This window comes from Coturnix japonica, chromosome 28 (genome assembly GCF_054131305.1).
Source record: "Coturnix japonica strain WE chromosome 28, WE-NBRP24, whole genome shotgun sequence".
NCBI classification, from domain to species: domain Eukaryota; kingdom Metazoa; phylum Chordata; class Aves; order Galliformes; family Phasianidae; genus Coturnix; species Coturnix japonica.
Window position 1 is genome coordinate 6,062,475 of NC_140690.1, and position 22,258 is coordinate 6,084,732.

The 22,258-nt window shown below is 50.4% G+C and overlaps 2 protein-coding genes across 3 annotated transcripts; one reads left to right on the forward strand and one right to left on the reverse strand.

The window, feature by feature from the left end:
* The first annotated feature begins 4,946 nt into the window (after window positions 1-4,946).
* LOC146756184 (maestro heat-like repeat-containing protein family member 7) lies at window positions 4,947-12,059 on the forward strand. The gene is made up of 20 exons (XM_085525011.1): window positions 4,947-5,891; window positions 6,128-6,207; window positions 6,334-6,451; window positions 6,567-6,653; window positions 6,924-7,028; window positions 7,161-7,341; window positions 7,418-7,524; window positions 7,745-7,894; window positions 8,040-8,194; window positions 8,297-8,444; window positions 8,664-8,842; window positions 8,926-9,063; window positions 9,225-9,339; window positions 9,483-9,620; window positions 9,835-10,011; window positions 10,317-10,472; window positions 10,653-10,754; window positions 10,843-10,951; window positions 11,044-11,103; window positions 11,218-12,059. The coding sequence occupies exons 1-20, from the start codon at window positions 5,448-5,450 to the stop codon at window positions 11,385-11,387; spliced, it is 2,919 nt and encodes a 972-aa protein (XP_085381137.1). The 5' UTR covers window positions 4,947-5,447; the 3' UTR covers window positions 11,388-12,059.
* A 405-nt stretch (window positions 12,060-12,464) lies between these two features.
* Window positions 12,465-21,859, reverse strand: LOC146756185 (man(5)GlcNAc(2)-PP-dolichol translocation protein RFT1-like). 2 transcript variants are annotated; one of them, XM_085525010.1, is made up of 13 exons: window positions 21,747-21,859; window positions 21,543-21,628; window positions 21,317-21,433; window positions 20,740-20,929; window positions 20,013-20,114; window positions 19,434-19,568; window positions 18,662-18,740; window positions 18,341-18,391; window positions 17,473-17,603; window positions 16,206-16,350; window positions 15,487-15,592; window positions 14,162-14,411; window positions 12,465-13,710 (listed from the first exon to the last, which is right to left on the reverse strand). In XM_085525010.1, exons 1-13 carry the CDS (start codon window positions 21,807-21,809, stop codon window positions 13,546-13,548), a joined length of 1,620 nt encoding a protein of 539 aa, XP_085381136.1. In that variant the 5' UTR covers window positions 21,810-21,859; the 3' UTR covers window positions 12,465-13,545. The 2 variants fall into 2 exon arrangements, with proteins under 2 accessions (XP_085381136.1, XP_085381135.1); XM_085525009.1 differs by lacking the exon at window positions 18,341-18,391.
* Window positions 21,860-22,258: the final 399 nt, after the last annotated feature.

Here is a 22,258-nt window from a genome sequence, read left to right on the forward strand (position 1 = left end):
ACTGGTCCCAAGAACTGGTCCTGAACACCTCCAGGGATCCCACCACCTCCCCGGGCAGCCTGTGCCAGTTAATTCTGTGGGCAGAACTGCCAGTATGAAATATTATGCTATCGTGACAAAGAAAGAGAAGAAAAGCAAAATTAAGACTAGCTGACAAGCCTTGGCAGGGTGTTCTGCTCTCCTTAAATTTATACCCATTATTCAATTCTCTTTGGAGCTGTCTCCATGCCTCTCTGGAGTTTGTTCTTTGAGAAGAAGCAATTAAGTAAGCTCTCCAATGCCAAAGTGCATACACTACTCTAGGGCTTTCTCGTCTCTCCATGGATCAACAAGGGTGACAAGCCAGCAGAATATGATGAAGAGCCTCATGCATACTCAGTGTAAAAAAAAAAAAAAGGCAATTGTTGCTGGGAAGAAGGTGCATTTGCATTTGTGTCATCTGCAGAGGGTACTGCAGAAATGGAAAGTCTTCCACTGGAGCAAACAAAGGGCTCTCATTTATTGCAATCAAGGCCCAGCGTGTGGATCTTAGAGATCAGACCTGCACCCTGCAGCAAAACAGAGACCTGCGTGGGAAAGTTCAGTTTCTCTCTACATCTGTGTAAGAAAAAGCCCACCATGGAATGACAGCTCAGGAAACATCCCTGTGACTCTTCACAGGTCTCTTCTACACTTGGGATCACTGCTACAAAAAGAGACGTTGACATCATCTCTCGTGGCCAACCTGAGAGAAGAGCAGGAAGGCTGGGATGCTCTTTTTCCTATCTTTCCCTTGATTTCCTCTATATCTTAGGGACGAATCACAGGACAGAACACAGAAATCAAATGGCTCTACAAAGCAGATTGGCCAGTTCAAGTCAAAACAGCCACTGAAAACACCCCAGATGCTGTCTGACAACAGCTGGACTGTTGGGGAGTCAGGTGAATGCAGTCTGCTGGCCCTGGGCAGGAAGAGGACAGCCCAGACTGTCACATACCTTTCACTGAAAGCTGATAGAGCATTTTATCCCCCTCACAGATGCACTGACAACTTCCAGCATCATCCATTGAGACGCTGTGAATTTTCAGGGTGTGTTTCTTCCCCACAATTTGCAGTTCATAATTTTCACTGGCCTTGAGCTCCTTCCCATCCTTCATCCACTCCACAGTAGCACCTGTGTCTGAAAGCTCAGCCTGCAATTTGGCTTCCTCACGCAGCCGAGCGGAGATATTTTCTACATCTTTGCTCTTATTGGTAAATCTCACTGCAGCACCTGTCAGGAGCAAAGGCCTTGTTAATCAATTTAGATCAGGCTAACGTGGTCAATGTTTCCTGCAACATCTCTGAAAAAGTATCACCTTCTGATCCTGCACTCATCATTGTGTCAGTGCTGAGCAATTCAAGATATTTCATTTGGTCTTCTTGCCGGATTTACTAAGTAAAAATCAACCAAACATCTCCTTCTACTGATTAAGAATGCTCTAAACATGCTTCTGCAGAGGTTTCCACCCAGTGACAAACAGCTCCTCCCATAATGAATGTTTATTTGTTCTATTTGGTCATGCAAAGCTGATTGATACAGATATTATTGGAATGATTGCTCCCCTACTTCTAAACTATTCCAGTGCAATCAGAAAGGCTGTCTGAACCTGGAGCTGAAAGTACTGCTCTATGGTGATGCAGTGGTAAACCTGCAGACTGAATGCACTGGCCAATACCTGTGAACTGCAGACATTCATCAGCTGGCATGAAGCAATCTGGTTCAGATACCAAGCAGCTGGGTAGATTGGCTTACCCTACACTCAGTGCTATCATGTTTAGGTCATTACCAGGACTCACGTCAGTCCATGGGATGCAATTTCAGGTATTTGGTACAGGCAGTGAATGCCTGCAGCCCCAGTTCTAATCAACAGATCACAGCAACTATGCCTTGACTGTAAGATGAAAGGAGAAGGATCAAAGCAAATACCTCTCACTCTCATCTTGCTGCTGACATCAACATTTTCGGCAACAAATTTCACTTCTGCTCCATCATCGTTCTTGGTGACGTTCTTTATCATTAGGCTGTGAGTAGTTTGGGTTCTCTTGATGATGCAGGTCTCACTTTCTTGTAAGACTTTACCATAGAGGTACCAAGTGCTGCAACACGTTGTTATAAGGTCAATAGTAAACATGGCATCCCCTCCAGGTACAGCTTCACCAGTTGTTAGGGGGGATTTCACAGCCAGGACTGGTTCTGAGGAAGAACAACATGTATGTCTTAATGCTCTTTAGATGCAAGTCTGGTATCTCATTTAGAGATGGAAGTTTAAATCATAGGGACATTTCTTCTTCTCCCTTTGCATGAGTGCTGGAAGAAGAACTTCTATGCTTCAAATCTGTTACAGAAAGTTCTGCCTCTTGCACATGTGAGATATCAAAAGATAAGGATATTCATGTCTCTGTCACAGAAACAGAACTTGTATCACTTTAGTGGTAGCTGGAGGTTGATAGGAGATAGGAGAACTAGGAAGAAGGGAAAGCCTTTGGTGTGTTAATGCACTACTATCCTTAAAGTCAAAGGAAACATCTTTAGGGAACCAACACAGCTGCTCAGCTCACACTGACCCATTTCCATTGGGGTTTTTGTGCTTACCAAGGTGCACGCTCCCTGGGAATTCCAGATACAGGCTCTATCCATGTGCATTGACTGCATACACTCGGAACTGATCATCAGCCTCTTCAGACAGATTGCTCACCGTGAACTCTGGGACAGGGACATGAGACTCGTGGCACCTCACCCACGTGAAGCCAATTAGTTTATTGGGTTCCACAATGTAGCCATCGATTGGAATGGGGCGTTGCATCTTCGGAGGGGACCATGCCAGCGTCACTGAGGTTTCTGTTTTATTTTTCACCACGGGGTCAGCTGGGGGCTGGGTGGGAGGTTTTCTGGGAGCTGAACAGAAATAAATACAGAAATATTAGCATAAGGTCATTTAGGCTGGAAAAGACCTTCAAGATCAGCAGACTCAACTTTCAGCATGACCTACTGAGTCCCACCATTAACTACTGTGGTACCTGAGGACATACATGACAAGCTTATTCCTGCAGGTATTTGCATAGTGAATATATTCACCCTCTGGCTGATTCTGAACATTTTAGAGGTTAAAATCCCATTAGACTTTTTCACCGTGTGCAGCCACTGATACAAGCAGGAGGCTGGGAATTACCTGATGGGCTCTAGTTACAGACTACTGACACAGTAAAGGATTGAGTTCATTTCATTTTGGCCATCAGAAAGTTTGGAGTCTGGTTTAAGTCATCCATCTAGACTCCAATTATCATCATATGGAGAACAGCGCATTTAGGAGAACTCATCTCATCTTAATAAACCTGAATGAAATCACAGAATCATAGGATCACGGGAGGGCTTGGGTTGGAAGAAACCTTCAAGATCATCCAGTTCTAAACACCCTGCCATGGGCTGGCTGCCCACTAACCAGCTCAGGCTGCCCATCACCCATCCAACCTCGCCTTCAACACCAAGGACAGGCATCCACAGCTTCTCTGGGCAGCCTGAAATGGAAGCAATGAGCCACATGTTGAAGATACTCAAACATTCATGACTGTAGAGAGAGCCAAATACTCCATACATATTGCCTGCCTGGTCAGTGGTATTAAAATGCCAACAACAGACTCATCCAGATCATTGAAAATGGTGTGAACATGGCGTACAGGATTCTTCCAGCAGCTAGTTAGATCTGCAAAGAGTAAAAACTGGAAATCTCAATGCGATACAATTTTCCCTCATAACATAAATAGAAACGTAACTGTTTTGGGGTGCACTGTTACCAGCCTGTAAGTTGCTGTTGGTCAGTGCTAGATGCCAAAGGTCCCACTAACATAGCATGAAGCCGAAAGCTAGACGCTGGAATCAGGTCTCCTGACCTTACCATCAGAAACTGAGATGTCATATTTTGCTCAGAGGTGCCTGCTTGTAGGAGGGACAGCTTCCGAGCTTTTTCTGCTCCAGGAACCAGCTCCAGCTTCAGGATTTAAACAGCAGTCAGAAATTAAACTGAGCTTTGTCACCTCCATCAAACAGAAGGAGTGGTTGGGTGGTACAGCTTTCCAAATCACTTAGAAACTGTCACAACAATCAGATGCCTACCTTTTCTTTTTGAACTTGTTAATACATAGAGCTTAATAGCATCAGAATGCCCCAAGCACTTCAGATAACACGACAGCTGTAAACCCTTCTTTAAGGATTCCTTTGTTTAACCACTGAGTAACTGTAATTCAGTGGTGCTGGTGGGAGAAGGGAAGTCCTAATCTTCCCAGATGGTGAATAGAGTTGATGTTCACATGCAGACTGGTGCTGCAGCACAGCCAGAAACCACTCATTTGGGAAACACAGCACCAAGAAAATAATGGGAATAGCTTCATAAAATCAGGCAGCTTCACCCAAATTTCATGTCAGGTCCATTATTCTTCCTATTTTCAGGAAGAAAGGTTTTCCCTTATTCTTGTAGTTTTATTTTCTTTTCCTTTCATGCAAGCAGCTTTGTAGCTTACAAATTGTTTTCTAATCACCTCCTGGTGTGGACAAATCACACAGGTTTGACTCCATGTTTTACATAGTTACCATTTTATCTTTGTTCCAGCATGGAACTGTACAGTCATAGAATGGCCTGGGTTGAAAAGCATCTCAAAGATCATCCAGTTCCAACCCCCTGCTATGTGCAGGGTCGCCAACCACCAGACCAGGCTGCCCAGAGCCACATCCAGCCTGCCTTTGAATGCCTGCAGGGATGGAGCACTGCAGGGCTGGGCTGAGGGCACAGCCCTTCCACTGCAGGGTCACTGGGGAACCCTGAACGAGGGCCAGGACTGGGGGCCTGGATGGGGTGCTTGGGCTCTGCACACCAAGCAGGGCACACTGCACCATCCCATCCCATCCCATCCCATCCCATCCCATCCCATCCCATCCCATCCCATCCCATCCCATCCCTTCCCATCCCATCCCATCCCATCCCATCCCATCCCATCCCATCCCATCCCATCCCATCCCATCTAGCTCAGCAACAGCTAGAAACACTGCTGCGTTACCAACACTGTTTTTCTCCTAAAGCCGAAACAGAGCACCAGATGCCAAGAAGGGAAAATCAACTCCGTCCCAATGGAGACCCGAACATGGTTTAATTTGACAGGGGGGGATGCGGGGATGGACTGAAGAAGGACTCCCGGATCCCAACACTGCAGCTGTGGCAAACACACACAGTGAATACAAGGGCTCCTTCCAGACCGAACCTGCCCAAGGACAGGGACGGCTGTGGGGCTCTGGGGTGAGCCCAGGGCAAGAGGAGGGGTTCTATGTGGAGGCGGATGGAACGGGGTGAGATCACAGCCCCGTTACAATGGGCTTTGACCACCAGGAGGCAGAGCTGGAACACGAGGCTCATTCGCCGCTGTTCCTCGCTGCGAGATGGAGCAGAGACCCCCACTCCGAGTTCGAGAGGCTTGGCCAGAGAGGCGCGGAGCATCCCGCACCCCCACGGCCCCGCAGGGGCCCGGCGAGGTGCATGGGGTGCAGCCCCAGCAGGGGCCCGTGGGCTCAGCTGAGGATCCTTTTGCCTCCATCGTGTCACCTCAGGACGAGGATCCCCTGAGCTACATCGACGCCTGCTGTGCATGCAGACCGCAGGTAGTGTGCACTCTGTGCTTCCATGGCTGCCCCTGCCCGGCTGTGCCCAGAGGGTGCCGGGGTCCCCCGATGCCAACCCCTGTAACTCCCCTCCTGTCTCAGACACAGGAACAGAAGCTGCGCTTTCTGGCCTGCGTCCGCACTGCCTGCACAGCTGCCATCACGGACAGCGTGGTCCACAGCCAGCTGTGTGACTACGTGCTGAAGGTGGTGCTGTGCATTGAGGTAATGGAGCACTGCAGGGCTGAGCTGAGGGCACAGCCCTTCCACTGCAGGGTCACTGGGGAGCCCTGAACGAGGGCCAGGACTGGGGGCCTGGATGGGGTGCTTGGGCTCTGCACACCAAGCAGGGCACACTGCACCATCCCATCCCATCCCATCCCATCCCATCCCATCCCATCCCATCCCATCCCATCCCATCCCATCCCATCCCATCCCATCCCATCCCGCTGTACCCACAGGCGCTGCTGCAGGAGGAGCCCGCCGAGCACCTGGACACGGAGCTCCGGCAGCAGGCCATGAGCACCATCGCCGCCATGAGGTACTGCCCCAGCACGGCTTTGCCAGCGTGGAGGCATTGGTCCCAGCCGGGGCCCTGAGCGGGACAGGCTGCAGGGCACAGGGTGCTGAGCGGAGCATCACACCTCTGCCCTCTCTCCCCTTGCAGTGGAGCATGGCTGCTTCCAGAGGAGAAGAACGGTCTCCTGCGTGCCTGCCTCGGCAGCGTCCTCCACCTCCCTTGCTACGAGGACGACGCGGACCTGGATGCGGCACTCTACGTGGAGGTGCGCATCAGCTGAGCCCTGGGGACGCTTCCTGGGCACCAGCACCCGGGATGCCCCTCTGCTGCCAGCAGGACGCAGCAGGGCAGGCCGCCCTGACCCCTGTCCTCCTTTGCAGACCATGGAAGCCCTGCACCACCTGCTGCAGGTGCTGGTGAGCAGCGCTGGCCGCTTTGTCCTCGTGGAGCTGCAGAACATCATGGAGGTTTGGATGTGGCAACGCTGGGGTTTGCGGGGATGGTTCAAGGCCACAAAGGAGGGATCCACACGAGGTCCCCCCAGGGCCTGCTGCGGGCAGGGGGTGCTGGCCCAAAACTAGCCCGTGTGGTGTTAGAGGGATGGGTGGGGAGCAGCGGGAAGATGGCAGGGCTGCAGCAGGACAGGGACGCAACCACCCACCCCGCTGCAGCTGGGGAGCAAGGGGAAGGACGAGTGCCCCGTGCTGTGGGCACAACAGCAACTTTTCTCTCCACAGCTCCTGCTGCCCTTCACCACGTGCCAGCTGGCGGCCGTGGAGGAGAGGGCTGTGGTGTGCATTGCCAGGCTGCTCGCCTTCAGCAACACCTGCGTCTTGCCTGAGGTAGGGAGTCCCGGCGCGCTCAGCTCTGGGACCACATCCTGGCTCCCCAGCCAGAGCCCACCTGTGTCCAGGCTTGCACAGAGCCTGGGCTGGGCCCTGCTGCCCACTCAGCCATGCTGCCTCTCTCCCCAGCTGTGCACCTGCTTCGTTGGAACCGCGGTGTTCCAGCACAAGTGCCAGGAGAACCAACGCTTCCCCGTGCTGGGAAAGCTGGTCGGACACCTCATCCTGTGCTGCACTTCCACGGATGACAGGACCAGAGATGAGGCGATTAATGCTGTTCATCAGCTTTTCATCTTCATCGCTGCCCCAAGTGAGAGGAGTTGTGTTGGGCTAGGTCCCTCCAGATGCCCAGACCCCTCACTGACACCGTGTGTGCTCCTGTCCAGGACTGCCATGGCAACCGGAGGAGCGCACAGTACCACAGCTCTGGGACAGCCAAACTTCGCTCCACCAGGAGGTTTCCCGTGAGGACAGAGCCAGAAATATCTTCGAGGTACAAAGAGCAAACCCTGAGCCCACAGGAGAACCCAGGCCTGCAGTGTCAGGAAGAGTGCACGCACTGTCCCCGAGCAGCCCTGGTGCCTTTGGGGCCCTCACGCTTCATATCCCTGGCATCACCCAGCACAGCCTCTGCTCCCAGTTCTCCTGGGACACCTGCACAGCTGAGCAGCCAAGCAGAGGATAAGTCATCCCTCCTCTCCTCCCTCCCACAGGTCCTTCTGAAATACCTCCTGTACCCTGAAAAGGTCAACATTTTACTCACAGCCATTGAGAGCATGAAAGCACCGAGCCTCCACAGCACCCAGCTGGCTGCCCACATGGTGGATGTGCTCGCAGGAGAGGCTCGCTTCCCTCCACAGCAGGTGGGAACCTGCTGCTGCCTCCGCTCCAGCCCTGGGGGCTCTGCTCCATCCCTGGCACTGCGCTTGGCCAGCAGGCAGCAGTGGGGATGGCAGCAGGGCCCTGCTCTGGTGCCATCCCATTCTCACCCATGCTCCCCCCCTCCAGGTGCAAAAGATTGTGAAGGCGATCCACAGCAGCCTGCCTTCCATCAAAGCCAAGCCAGCTCTTGAAAGCCTGAGCAGGGCCTTGCTTGTGCTGGCCAGCAAATTCCCAAAGGAGATGGTCAGCAGCCTGCTGGTCTGCTCTCTCACCTGCTCCAGGTATGGGGCCACAGCCCTCAGGGCTCCTCTCCCCCCCCCTCCCCACCCCACGGCCGTCAGCCAGGCAGGAGCAGCCACGCTGACAGCCCTGGGGACCTGCAGAGTTGCTGTCACCATGTGGAGGGAAATGCTCTCGGAGTCTTCAACCGTGAAGACGGTGCTGCAGGAGGTGTTCCAAGTGCTCATAAACCACACTCTGCAGCACACCTCCCCATTCATCAAGGAGAGGCCACGTGTCCTTGCCCTGGCCGTGAGTTCCTCATTCACCCAGCTGAACCCCAGCTGAGTCCCCACTCCCCTTCCCTGTCCACCCCCGAGCCTTCTTCCTGCCCTGGGATGCATCCATAGACCTGCCTGGGGCTCTGGGGGTCTCCCTCCCCCCCCCTCCCTTTCTCCATCCCTACACTTCTAAAGACGGGATGGAAACCCAGGGGACAGGGCAAGAATCATATCCGGGTGCTTTCTGCAGGCAGCAAGGATCCTACCAGAGATACTCCAGCTGCCTCTGGTCCTCAAGGAGGCTGAAGACATCTTCCCCCAGCTCTTCCCAGCCCTTCTCCTGCAAGTGTCCTTCACCACGGAGCTGACGCTGCAGGAGGTGGAAATCTTCTGGGAGGGGCAACAGCAGCACCAGCTCACTCCCATCAGGTGCCACATCCCCGTCCCCCTGCTGCACCCAGGGACCCGGTGCTGGGGCTCCTGATGTGACTCGCACCCTTCTCCACCTGCAGGTCCGCGGTGCAGTCCTTGAAGGTGCTGCTCTGCAGCGTGGGCCTCCAGAAGCAGATGGAGGCCATCCAGGAGCAGGGGGGCTGGGACGCGCTTCTCAGCACTGTGACCCACCTCCAGGGTGTGCAGGTGGTGGCCAGGTGGGAGCCCTTCCTTGTGGTGTCACGGGGGTCCCCAGTTCTCAGCCAAACTGCAGCCACAGCACCAGAGCCTGTGGCCCCTGCAGCAGTGGCAAGAGGGCTGCACAGCCAGAGCTGCGTCTGCCTGGTTCAGGGCTCACGGTGCCTTCTTATCCCTGCAGGGTGATGAGGGAACTGCCTGCTGCTCTGCGTGACCCCATCTTCCAGCAGCTGGTTGAGCTGCTCAGCACCAACTTCTACTCCTGGGATATGGTGGCCATGGTCTTCCTCGTTGAGGTGAGCAACAGCTGCAGAAGCAGAGAACACTGGAGGCTGCAAGGCCACTGGCAGCACGAGCCCTGCTGCCTCCCTCGGGGCCTGCTGTCTTTCCCCAAGCTGACTGTTAGATCCAGCACTAAGAGCCACGTGTGTTGTTGCAGATGCTGGAATGCATGGACCTCAGCAAAGAGCTGCACCGCATCATAGGAATCTTTGCCCACTATCTGCAGAGCAAGAGGGTGGGCATGCAGCAGCTGGTGCTCAGGGGCATCCTGCAGCTCAGCAAGAGGCAGGACACGGTGAGCAGGGGTGGCCAGGAATGCCACAGGTTGGGCTGGGCCTGCCATGGGGCTGTAGCGGGGCCATGTACAACTCGGCAACTCTTCAGGCAGTGAGGAGCTGGTGCGTTCTGCCCACCCCATCACTGCCTGCTATTCAGGGCTGGTACTGGAGTAGCCTTGCCCTCATTACGCTTGCTGCCGTACCTAAAGGATGGGGTGTTTTTCCCCACAGGCAAGGACAATGATCATCTTCCTGCCGTGCATCATGGAGCAGCTGCAGGATGCAGATAGTGACATCCGTGCCACGGCCCTACCAATATTCAGCAACCTGCTGCACCTCCTGAAGGAGGTTAAGCTCAGCGTCATGGCTCTGGAGCTGGCCGGCAAGCTCCCAGCTCTGCTTAACGATGTAAGGATGATAGGGAGTCCAGCACACGAGGGATGTGGCTGCCAGCCCAGCGTGCCCATGCCTGCTGCCTTGTGACAGCGCACCAGGGGACTTTCCTGGCCGCTCACCAGGTTCAGGCACTGCGTGGTCCTGGGCAGACTTTCCGCTGGGCAAAGCTTGCACACTTTGGAGCAGTTCTGAGGGCATCCTCAAGATCTGCATCCTCTCAGCTCGGAGATTTTGCCCCCACTTCACTGGTGGTGCTGTCCCTGCTTGCCATGGACTTGGAGCTGCTGACACAGATGTCCTTCCTTCCTCCTCCACAGGAGTCCGGCACGGTGCGTCAGCTCTCCATCGACTTCTTCCTCAAAACGCTGAGCTTTGTGGAGGGCCAAGAAAAGAGGAAGATGCAGAAGACGGTGTGCAGGAACCTGGTCCTGCTGTATCTACACCTGCACGATGAGGAAGAGAACGTGTCCAAGGTGGGAATCAGGTTCATCTGGGGGAGGGTGATGCTGCTCCCGTGGTGCCCCCCATACATCAAGAGTACTGCAGCCCACAGCAGCATCAGCCCCTGCTGCTGCATCCTCCCTGCAGAGGGGCTCTGGGGACACGGGCTCTGCGGCTGCTCGGGCTGCGGTGCTATCTCAGCTCTTTGGCAGGCCTCCCAGAAAGCCCTCCTTGGTGCTGCACGGTTCCTGCGCTGGAGGAAGCTGGAGCACCTGGTGCAGACAGAGCAGTTCTGGCAGATCAGCGACTGCATGGTGTGTATGCGCAACAGTATGCCCATTCCCACACCCCAGGACAGGGTCGGGACCAGCCTGCACTGACCTCACATTCTTCCCTCTTCAGCTGACCAAGAGGAGGAGACAGAGTGCAGCGCAGGACTACCTGGGCGACTGCCTGCTCTACCTGCAGAGCCTGCAGGAAACCCTGCGACTGGAGGCCGTGAGGTTCATCGGTGAGCCACGAGGCTGAGCTTCCCCCATCCCCGGCCCTCCATGCTGCACCCACGGAACAGCGGGGGTCGCTGACGGGGCTTTGTGTTCGCAGGGCTCTTAGGGCGGCACATGAGGGATGAGCAGCGGGCTGACAGAGAGCACATCTACCAAAGTAAGCCAGGGAGTGGGATGTTGGGGCAGCCAGCAGGTGACATGCCTGTCCCTCGCTCCCTCCTGCCAGAGGGGAGAGCTGGGTCATCATGCCTCTCTGTTCCTCTTATCGCAGGCCTTCAGGGAATGAAGCATGACCCCAGTCCAGCTGTCGCTTCCTTGGCCCTTCAAACGCTGAAGATCCTGAAGGAAACGAGGCCACATCCACAAGGAGCCATTGGGCAGCTCTCCACCAGGCTCCGTGGCACATGGAGGAGGTGGCGCTCCTCCCGGGCAGACAGCTGAGCGCCCTGCAAAGCTCCCAGCATCTCCTGCCTGCTGCTCAGCCCCACTCCTCGGGCACATCACTTCCCTTTGCCCCATCGCCTGAACAAATTGTGCTTTTGGAAAGTAAATGGGAGTTGTTAGGACTGGCCCTAGTATCCAGTTTTCATAGTGACTGGGCCCGTGTGCTGCTTTGTAACCTGTTATACTGCAGATAACAGCGGAGTGACATAATGGGAGAATTTCTAGCATTTCCAATGCAGTCTCAGGAACTGCAATTATTAGGCATTATCCAGGTTATTATCCAGTGTGCTTCTATTTTATTAATAAATTGGATGTGAATCAAATAGGATCTAATGTTACCAATGCTGGAATCTATGGGAATAGGCATTTGATGTGTTAGTAATGCTGGTTACAATGCTGTTAGCCTACCAATGAGCCTTTTCTAAATTGGAGAAGACAAAACCTGGACAGAAATCTCGGGTGAAGGGGATGTTCCTGTATCATAGTGTGATCACTTCCTTTCAGCCCGCTCATCAGGATTTGTAAACTATGACCGTGCATCACTTGAGACAAAGCTGTTGGGTGCACCTGGGCTGGAGTCAGGGAGGTCACAAGTACCTGATGGGGGCGGTCACATGTACCGGTATATACTATTTGTTGCAAGGCATTAAATTCGTTCTTTTGGCATTACGCACTGTGTGTGAGTCTCATCTGTTCCCCATGTGCGGAGGCACGGTACTTTCACACGCAGCCTTGACTTGTCGCCGGATTTGGAGGCGACAGTTAAGAAAACATTTCTAACAGAACCAAACATTTCTAACGGTACCACAGTGATACCAGAAAGCATTTCACCCCGTCAGCTCTGTCCATTGGTACCAACTCCTCACTGCCATTGGAAGTGAAGATGCTTCTAGAGCTGTCTCAGGACCTGTGGAGTTTGCTATGTGATGACAGTGAAGTCTTCATGCTGTACGTCTCAGCACACTCGGCATTTCCTGCTCCACTCAAACCATGTGAAGGGAATGCTGGTTGTTACAACGTGCTGCTCGTATGCTCTGAAGTCACATCTTAGACCAGCAATACGACATGGCGCCCTTAGGAAACAAAATTCAATGCTTTATTGCTTCTGAGCATTGACATTTTCAATAAATTAAATCAACACAAAGGTTTATAACAAACACAAAAAGGAGCAACCAGATGAAAAACCTCGTTGTAAGAAAAAGCAGCATTTTTTTAATCCAAAAGCAAGAGATCCAACACGCACAAACCCAGAAGGAAATCTCATTCAACATACACAACGTTCCACTTTGCAGAAAGGCGAGACAAATCTGCTCATAACTGCACTGATCACCTCAGGTAGGAACAGAACAGCAGTGAAGTCAATGATATTTAACTCTACCTTCTGGAACTTGGACGTGACTGTAATTCACAGCTGTTGTTCGGCACTGCTCAAAAACCCACCACACTTCTGTCTAGAGAAAAGCTTCAGAGCATTTCTGACAAGCTAATCGATTCTCTCCTTACATGAATGATGCTGACAGAAGTAAACTCACACAGCCAGCTTGGACTTGGACACGCTGCATATTCCAGTAGCTTCCCTGCAAGTACCAGAACTGTCTGTTTAATGCTTCTCACTTCAGGGCACCGATAACTCAGGTTTTTCTGCGCTGCATTACGTTCCACTTTGGTACTGGTTTCGTGCTTGGTCCTCGCTCCAGTGTTTGCTTCAGGTTTTGGTTCTGGTTTTTGTTTTTCAACATCAAACCATTTCTTTGCTAACTTTTTCAACAGCCCACCATCCTCAATAAGGGTATTCTTAATTACATGTTAATTAAGACGTAAGCCATACAATGCCTTCATATATGTCTCCCTACCAGTAAGAATGGGAGCTCCCCACATTAATTCTGGCCATCAGTTCATGTCAGGCAGGTGCACTACAGACCTTCATCACCAACGAGGCTGTTGGAAGAAAAGCTAAGAACGAATGATGCATGAAGAGAAAATTACTCGGCTCTCTTTCACTGTACAGAGTAGTTTAGTCAGCAACCACTTATACTGTCACTATCAATACTTCCAACAAACTCATGTGGAAACCTTTATCCAGGCAGACCCGTGCAAAGAATACAACCCTCCATAATTGCAGCCACGAACAAGAATTATTCTGCCCACGAGCATTTCATGTTCCTTTCTTCATATACTGGGAGAGGAACTGGCTTCTGACAAAGTGGACCAGCTTGGTCTCTGTGCAGAACATGGTAATGGTGGTAGCTGCAAAGCACAGCGCCCCAATGCTGATGTGAATCAGCCTTGACATCCAACCCTTATCGCAGCAGAAGAATGCCTAAAACAAAGGAAACCAGCAACTGAAGGAAAACCAGTTGGCACAAGGTAGGCCAGCTACATACATGATAGATGTTGTTGTTTTATTCCCCCTGCACTGCTTTTTTATTTTTTTAACCAAATCTTTAGTGACCATTTCTTTGCACTATCACCATCAATTACCAAGAACTAAGAATGTGGATATACAGATGGCCAGCAGAACTGTCTGACTCATTAGGTACACAGTTCTCTGCCACCTGGAGAAGGCAAGCAGGCACACATCTGAAGATCAATATAATTGCATGTCTTTGTTTCATTTTTAATAGATCTATACGCAGCCTTGCAAGATGTAATGGAAATCTCCAAGGCTATGGTTGTAAGCCTTTCCTGTTGATAATATTTCTTTCCTTCTGGTAATGAAGCCATCTGACAAACCTCCGCAGTGAAAGGAACATCCCGAGGCAGATACTTACCTCTGAATAAACAGTAATTCCTCCACTTATGACATAAGCAAGTATTAAAAACGGTGAGGGAAGCAAGCCTGTCAAAGGTCTGTAGGAGCTTTCCTTGAAGTACTCATAGATGTACTGGATGCTGTGAGCAATGCGAATACCCATATTAAAGCAGTTGGCAAGGATGAAGCCAACACTTCCGTGCCAGCGGGTCAAGAAATAAGAGATGCACAGGAACACGAAGGACAAGGCCAGCATAACAAAATTGTACCTAGGAAGAAGAAACAATATAAACAACATATGCAGTTGCACTATTTAATTACTAAACTCATTTTCAGAAGATAAAAATCCATTCGCTTTCTAAAACATGGGAGCAACAACTCCTGTCATCTGCTAACAGCCGGCAAGGCTGAGAAAAGAAATGCAGCACAAGAATGAAAAATACGTTGAGTAAACTAAACCAACAACTACTTTAAGTGAAGGAAATTCTATCCTACTATTCACCTGTGCATTCACTTCAGAAAACCTACTAACAATAATTAGCAGTATCAAACACTGAGGACTTTTTCCTTCTCTATTCGGTACTGAAGAACAATAACGCTCAATAGGGTGACACTTAGTCCTGCTCCAAACAGTGGCTTTAAAGAGAAGATCACACTTGGAAAGGGGGACAAAAGCAGTCCTTGCACATCTAAAAAGAATTGCTCAATTGCTAAACTGCTAAAAGAGGATCTCTTTTAATTAATGACCTAAAAAAAATAAAGGCCTAATTAATTTGGAACAGAGCTGTAATAGACAACAGCCACAGAAGTGAAACAAGTCCGATGGCAGCCATCAGGTTGCAGTGCCAACACACCACAACAGAGAACCAAGAAAACATCCAGGCTGCAAAACATCACAGGAAGTCATCTTGTCCAGAGCTCTCCTCAAGGCCGATAAACCACTGAACTCATGTCATCCCAAATGTGATCTATAGAAACTGTGACTGAGAAGTTTTAACAGCTGCAAGACTTTAAGGAGTTTAACATAACAGTCCACCTTAAAAACTGAAGCTTCTATTCACGTACATGTACAGAAAATAAGACTTCACATTAAATTACTTTCCCAGTTTGCTGTGTATTAAAAGCTAATAACCTTGTCAGTTCGGATCCTTTTTACCCAAAGGTTTAAACTAAAGCTTTTACATCGAGGTCTGCACACAGTCCTTAAAACGACTGCAAAAAGAAACTGCCTTCTCAGTAACAGAAAAGCATTTCCAAGCGAATATCCAAGCAGAACAATTGTTCCCCATTTGCATGCTTAACTCCATGCAAATCACACACAGATGCACTGGGGGTACTCCTCACCTGTCCACTTCTTCTTTGCACATCGAAGCAAACGTGAAACATTCTGTTACTCCATTGACAGCAAGAAATAGGACATACAACGAGTAGCACCGGAGAAGATCGGGACCTACAACAAAATAAAGACAGCAGCATTACAAGGATAAAGAGATCATTATTTCTTTTATAAAGCCACAGTTTCATACTCCACAACAGAAGCTGTAACATTATCACCGATGATAACAGCAACTTCTGCGTCCCTTTGAGAAGCTTCTGGTCTGGACATCTTGACAAGATGACAAACAGAATAAACAAAGCAAGGGGAACCCAAACACAAAGTACAAGGCGGCAGCAGCTATTAATGTAACAGACAAGATCTCCTCCACAAAAGTGGTGGTTGTATTTATTGGGCCATAAGCTGGTACACGTGACACAAGTCAGGAAAAGCCAATGCTTTATCCTTCCTTCCTTGTAAACCTCCTAATATTGTTAAAACTACTGCTGGGCTACATTCCAGCCTCTGCAAGCATCCCTGCAGGTAACTTTGGGAGCTGTGGTGCTACAGTTGGAATATTCTAAATGCATGCATCTACAGGAGGGCAAAGCAATCAAATAATTCTACCAGAATGAGGCTACTTGAAGCTCCTTTTAACCTGAGCTGATTTTTTTTCAGACAGAAAGCTGACCGAGCCAAGAGCTCAGAACAGAGCTGAGAAACAAAAAACACAGCTAAAGCTTTTTACCTGTTCCAGAACTGAGCATTGAACCTCCATAAATATCCAGAGCCAGCTGAGAAAAGGCACATCCAAAAACAGCAATGGTAAGGCCAATCAGAAGCACCAGCTTCAACAGCAGTTCTAACACATTCGAAGCCATAGCAACATCATCCTGGAGAAAAAAACAGAAACAAAACAACAAAACCCAGCAGTCAATTACACGAACTAGAACCAGCACAACTGCTGCTGTCACCAAGAGAAACTGTTCCAGGGGGAAAAAGTCCACTGGCACAATGCAAGGCACAGCCAAGACTATTTTTTGGTATTGACACACCTACACACTTGGTCCTGGCTTCCAGCTGTGCTCAGGTATTCTTATTCTCTTCCGTATTATATGCAGAACTCTCAACAAAGATCAGCCATTGACAGCTCTGTTTCAGGGCTTAAGGAAAGGGGCAAACAGCAGCCAGTAAATAGCAAAGAAAAGCACAGCATTTGCCCAGGGCCACAGCCTGAATCACCAAAAGGGCCACGTCTTCATTGTTACACTGGACTACAAGTTTCGCCACAGCATAAGGAGCCACTTGTGAGTTCTGTACATGGTAAGATGCAGCTGCCCACACCCCTCATGAGGAGTCAAACCTCCTGCCAGGTGCACGGGATAAGCCCACACACAAACACACCATGAACACTCCACGTCAAACACACACACAGGTACACCTCTGTCAGCCTACCATTAACGTGAGACACGACACTTGGCTGACTGGGACCTTCCTATCTGACCAAGAATTTCTTCTAGAGCATACAGAAACCTCTCCTTCATGTAACCATCGTTACTGCGCAAACAATCCCAAAGCTCAGCCAAAACACAGCTGTCTTCCTCTGGAAAGGGCACCCTCTGAAGCGCTCAATGCTTACCAGCCTGTTGTATTTTCAAGTCAGTCAAATATTGTCAAGTGCCACTTATTTGCTGGAAAGAGATTGAACCTACAGTAATTGCCTCAGCACAGCTGCACAGACATGGTGCACAAGCACCATGCTGTTGGAGTAGAGGATTTTAACTTCAATTACCAGACAATGCAGCATTATGTCATTGCACCTCGTAACTCCTACTTCGCTACCTTTTTATCCATTTGCTTTTTGTCCAGACTCCTTCGGCATGGTCTCCACTTCAAGTTTCTTTCCAAATATCTTTACACTCAGTAATTTAAACACACGTCAGTCACACTCCTGATACAATTGATCTCCAACAGAAGGTAAGCATTTCATGTGGAACCAATACTAACAAACGTACCTGCTTCTGATCCTTTACATTCTTCCCTCTTTCCAATACTTGAGTGAAAAAGACATAAAAACTCTCTTCAATAGGCAAAAAGATGAACCTGGCCACCAGCGACCCGAGATTATTCACGATATCATACACACCTTCACAAACAAAACACACCAACAAGCTGTCACTTTTTTTCTGGCACAAATTCCTATTCCACATTTCTGATAAACAAAGAGAGAACCGGTGGAACTTAATGCAGCATTAGAGCAAATCTAGCAATAGCCCCAGACACCCCCAGGCAGCCCCTTCAGTTCTTACTACAGAGGAAGATAAAAGGTCCAGATGCAAGAGAATCAGCCTGTGGCGCAGCCAGTGCTGTCACCTGAACTGCTGCTGCCATTCATTACTCTGTAAGGACACTGCTTTTATGGAGCACATTCAGTTGGAGATGTGATGCTACAAACAACAGTGTTCCTGCTGTAACAGCTAACAGACTGCAAAGGAAGACAACAGGGCCAAGAAAATGAAGAGAAGGAACTGCAATGTATCAGATACTATGCTGCCTCCTTCCAAGTTTTTAAAACAGAAACAAGACGCACAGCAGAAGAGGCACAACTGCCAAGTTTTGATCCAAGGGAGAAGCATTCCTTAAATCCACGACCCTCAAACAAGTTGCTCTGGTTTTGTTTCTTGTTTTTTGGTGTGTGTTATATTTAATAACCATTTACCCATCATTCTCTGAAATGCACCTCAACGTCCCAGCGCCACTGAAATCCTCCAACATTTTCATGTTATTTTCAAATGGTTTCTAATATTTTCAGTATTTTCAGAAGCAGACAAAAAGGAGCAACTAGAAAATGATGTCATTGTTGCACAGCATCGCCACACTCACCCCGATCGCCAAAGTTTATCACATTCAGAAAAGTCATCACGTATCGCTCACCTGAAGTTGAAAACACAGAAGTAAGGACAAACCCCCACATCTCTCCCCGTGTGTGTCCAGGCCCTGCTAACAGGACGCATTCCAGAGACATGTCCAGCAGGACGGTACAGTTCTGATCCTCCACAAACCTTCCGTAACTGCACCTGGGTTGCCAACACCTGCTGGTGCCGCTCTGACCACCATCCCCTCCCAGCCTTCCCAGGCTCCTTGTCCATTTTGTGACCTGTATCCACTTTCCTTCCCCCAGCATTCCCACACATCGAGCCTCACCCTCTGTCAAAATCTGCTTCAGGAAGGACTGTTTGAAGAAGCTCCAAGTCAGCCATGCTTCCTTCCAGTTAAGGAAAGCCTGCAAAATCAAAGAAGCAGCGTCACCCTGGTCTGGCTGACTTTCTCCCTTGTGGAAAATCACCATCTTTGCAGATACACAAAGGAACTGCATAAGTTTTCTACAGAGTAAATCACTCAACAGTAACCAGAGAGGGGGAAAAGTTGTTTAGCAGACCAATATAACTCTGTCCCTCACAGTACTGTACATCTTTCAGTGCTCTTCAAAGCACTCCTGCAAGCCTCACAAGACAGAACTGCCTTCATGTCCTCAATCTCTCAGTCTCTTCCTCATCTTTGCCTTTTCATTTCTTTCTTTGCCCCATCTCCTTTTTGGAGGACATCAGAGATCTGAGTATCTGCAGGACGCTGTGCACCACCATGTTCTGTCTAAGGAGAAGTTGAAGTACCAGCTCTGTAAGACAACCCTGGATTCTCTTCTACCTGATACCAGCTCACTCCCTTTAACACTGTAAATGTTCCATCTCCAATCAACAGATGAGGCAGCCAACGAGGCCCAGAAACAAAGAGCTCCAGGTTCACTGTGGTTTTCTGACAAGGATTTGAATGCAACAACTGTGAATGGAATTTTATGCAACCATGCTTCCTAACCAGCCATGGTGTCCAGGAGCAGAAATAATCTCTCAGTCACTCCATCAACTCCAGTTTTCAAAGCGCTCTCGTCAAAGACTTAAGAATGAACTGTGTGACCCACCTTATCCGCCATCCAGTTAGGTAACAGGCCTTTCATTCTTGTAATCGGAAATGACTTCTTTGTTGCTTCAGGAGACCCCAAGAACTTTGCAAAACAAACCACATAGCACAGCACCAGAACACTGGTGTACAAAAGCTGGAAAGACAAGGAAGGAAAAAAACAAAGAATGAGTGAGAACTCAGTGAGAAGTGAAGGCAGTTCTTCCTCCTGTCAACTCTGAACCTAGCTGAAGGCGTTACTGTAACTCCCCTCCCCACACACAGAGTACTGTTGATTTAAATTCATTTTAATCAGCAGATCAGCATCACAGCCCTCTGCCCTCAAGAACAGCTAAAGCACACACAACGTAACAACCTTATTCACAAAATGTACCTTTAGGCACACAACAAAGGTGCCCATTAAACTGACTGGGCTCAACGCGCCAAGTAACGTCTATCACCAAAATCCTTCACATTTAAACCCTCACCTCGGAGGAACATTCTCTCACCTCCTCAGTGTTATCTAGCAGGTTAAATGTCACAGACAGCAGCAAAGAACATTTCAGAGCAAGAATTTATATACAGAATACAGGAAACTTACCTGAGCCAAGGAAAAAATGTGAAGGCCCCATTGCGGATAAAGGATGACTAAGATAACTGTCAAAGTGCATTTTGACACTATCGAAAGGCTTTCAGCAATTACCTTCAAGAAAGAGAAAATAGACAACGCTCATTTTTGCCAGCTTAACCACCTACAGGAAGGCAAAGCACTCCAGTTTCACACACACAACCCACAAAGGACCTGTAAGGCATTCACAGTCAGTGTGGCTACCACAGTTCTGCTGCTGCATTGACCACCTCACGCTGCAGCATCTCTGCACATTCTCAAGTCTTATACGGCACTTTTCCCCCATCACACTGCCCCGCTCCCTTGTGTGGGACCCACATGGGAGTAAATCCTGCTTGGCACAATCGTGACCCCAGCTGCTGCATTTCACAGCCTCACACCGACAGTGAAAAGCAGAAGTGTGGAAGGCGTCTGTGCCTCCCTCTGAGCAACACTTGTGATTATACATTTAATGAGCATTAGGGAGGTAACTTCTAAACAAATTAACTTCCTTTTTTAAACAGGAGCAAATTAACGTTACAAATACATTATGACTACATCGTACAGCACGAAGCAACCCATAGCTTCATTTGTTTTTTAAGCACCCCTGAACATGCACAGATCCAGTTCAGGAATCTGGTCTTCATTTCCATTACGTCACTTTTTCAGCACGAAGTTTCTCCGTCCCACACAGCCCTATGCTCACAGCTTCCCTACTAACCTTAAGCCTTACAAACAGGTGAGCCTGGGCTAAAACCCAGAATGGCTCCCCTAGAAGCTCAACAACTGCAGAGAGGCCAAACGCCACCACGCCAGCCTGATAGTGAGGAACCACGGATGGATCCGGAACTTCAAGTACGTGCAGCCAGACGAAGCCCAGGAAAACAGACCAGAAGACACCAAGAGGGACTCTAAAAAGTTAATGTAAAAACAGTCAGGTTTCCTTCAGCAGAAAAAAGAACAAGAGAAAATCTGATTCAAATTTCCCACGCTGCTGTACTTTACGTATGTTGAAAGAGATCAGACAAACTCATTGCTATTGTAGCTACAAGTTTTGGTGTAAAACCTGTCAGTGCGAGCTACTACTTGCAGCTATGAGTCTGATAGCCCCAATGTAACTGTTACAGTGAGCCTTCCAGGCAACGGCAGTGGAGTCAGCAGAAGAAAACATGCACGGCATGCAGTGCAGACACGGGCTGCAGACACGGGCCGCCTCGTGCAGGTCCCGCTGCAGGACCCGCCGCCTCCTCCAGCCGGAACCAGGAGTGAGCTCTAAAGCAAAGCGGAGCCGCTCTCACGTCAGCCACAGCAGGTTGATGGTCGCGGCCCAGCTCCGCTCCGCGCCGCCGCTCAAGCAGGCCCTGCGGAACGCCTCCCTGGCCAGGAACACCGCGGTGGAATAGAGCAGCGTCAGCCTGCGGGAGACACAACGGGACACGGGGTCGGCCCCGCTCCGTGCCAAGGAAACCCCGCCACCAGAGGCGGTTCCCGGCGGCTCCCATTGCCGGGGCAGCGCGGCGTCACCTCACGCTGACGACGCCGAGGAGCTCCCTGGACAGGTAGCGCAGCGTCAGCGCGTTCAGCCCGAAGGTGACCGCCCGGAACAGCACCTGCGGGGGAACGGGGGAGGAAAGCGCTGCCGGGGGGCCGGGCCGGCTCCCGCGGGCGCCGCCCAGGAGGGCGAGGAGCGGGAGGAGGCGGGGCCGGGGGTCCCGGGTCGGCCCGCACCTGCAGCAGGGCGCTGGACGAGGCCAGGCGGGCGGTCTGACGGAGAGCACCGACGGCCGCCATGACACCGAGCGACCGGCCGGAAGGACGGCGTCGCGCCGCGATGACGTCACGAGGGGGCGGACGGCAGCAGAGCTGAACCCGACCCGTGTGGTGCCTGTCAGCAGGTGGCGGCGGGGTGACACAGCGGGGTGTGCAGCGATACAATGTACGGCCTCAGTGTGCGGGGAAATGGCAGCCAGAGGCGTCCAGCTCCACTTGTGAATGTGAATGGAGCACAAGCAGCGCATGTGAGCGCAGTGATGTGGTGCATTGCAGCACTGGGGGCACGGACAGGAAAGAAAAGCCCCAGATCTGGCCATGCAGCTTTTAGCAGCGCCGCATTCGGCTCTTGTTCTTTGCTGGCCAAAACACGGAGCTGCTGGTAGTGACAGTGCTGAGACACGGCGCTTTGTAGCTGACACTGCTCCACACAAATGTGCTGTTGTGCTCTTTGCACCCGGTGCAGTTCC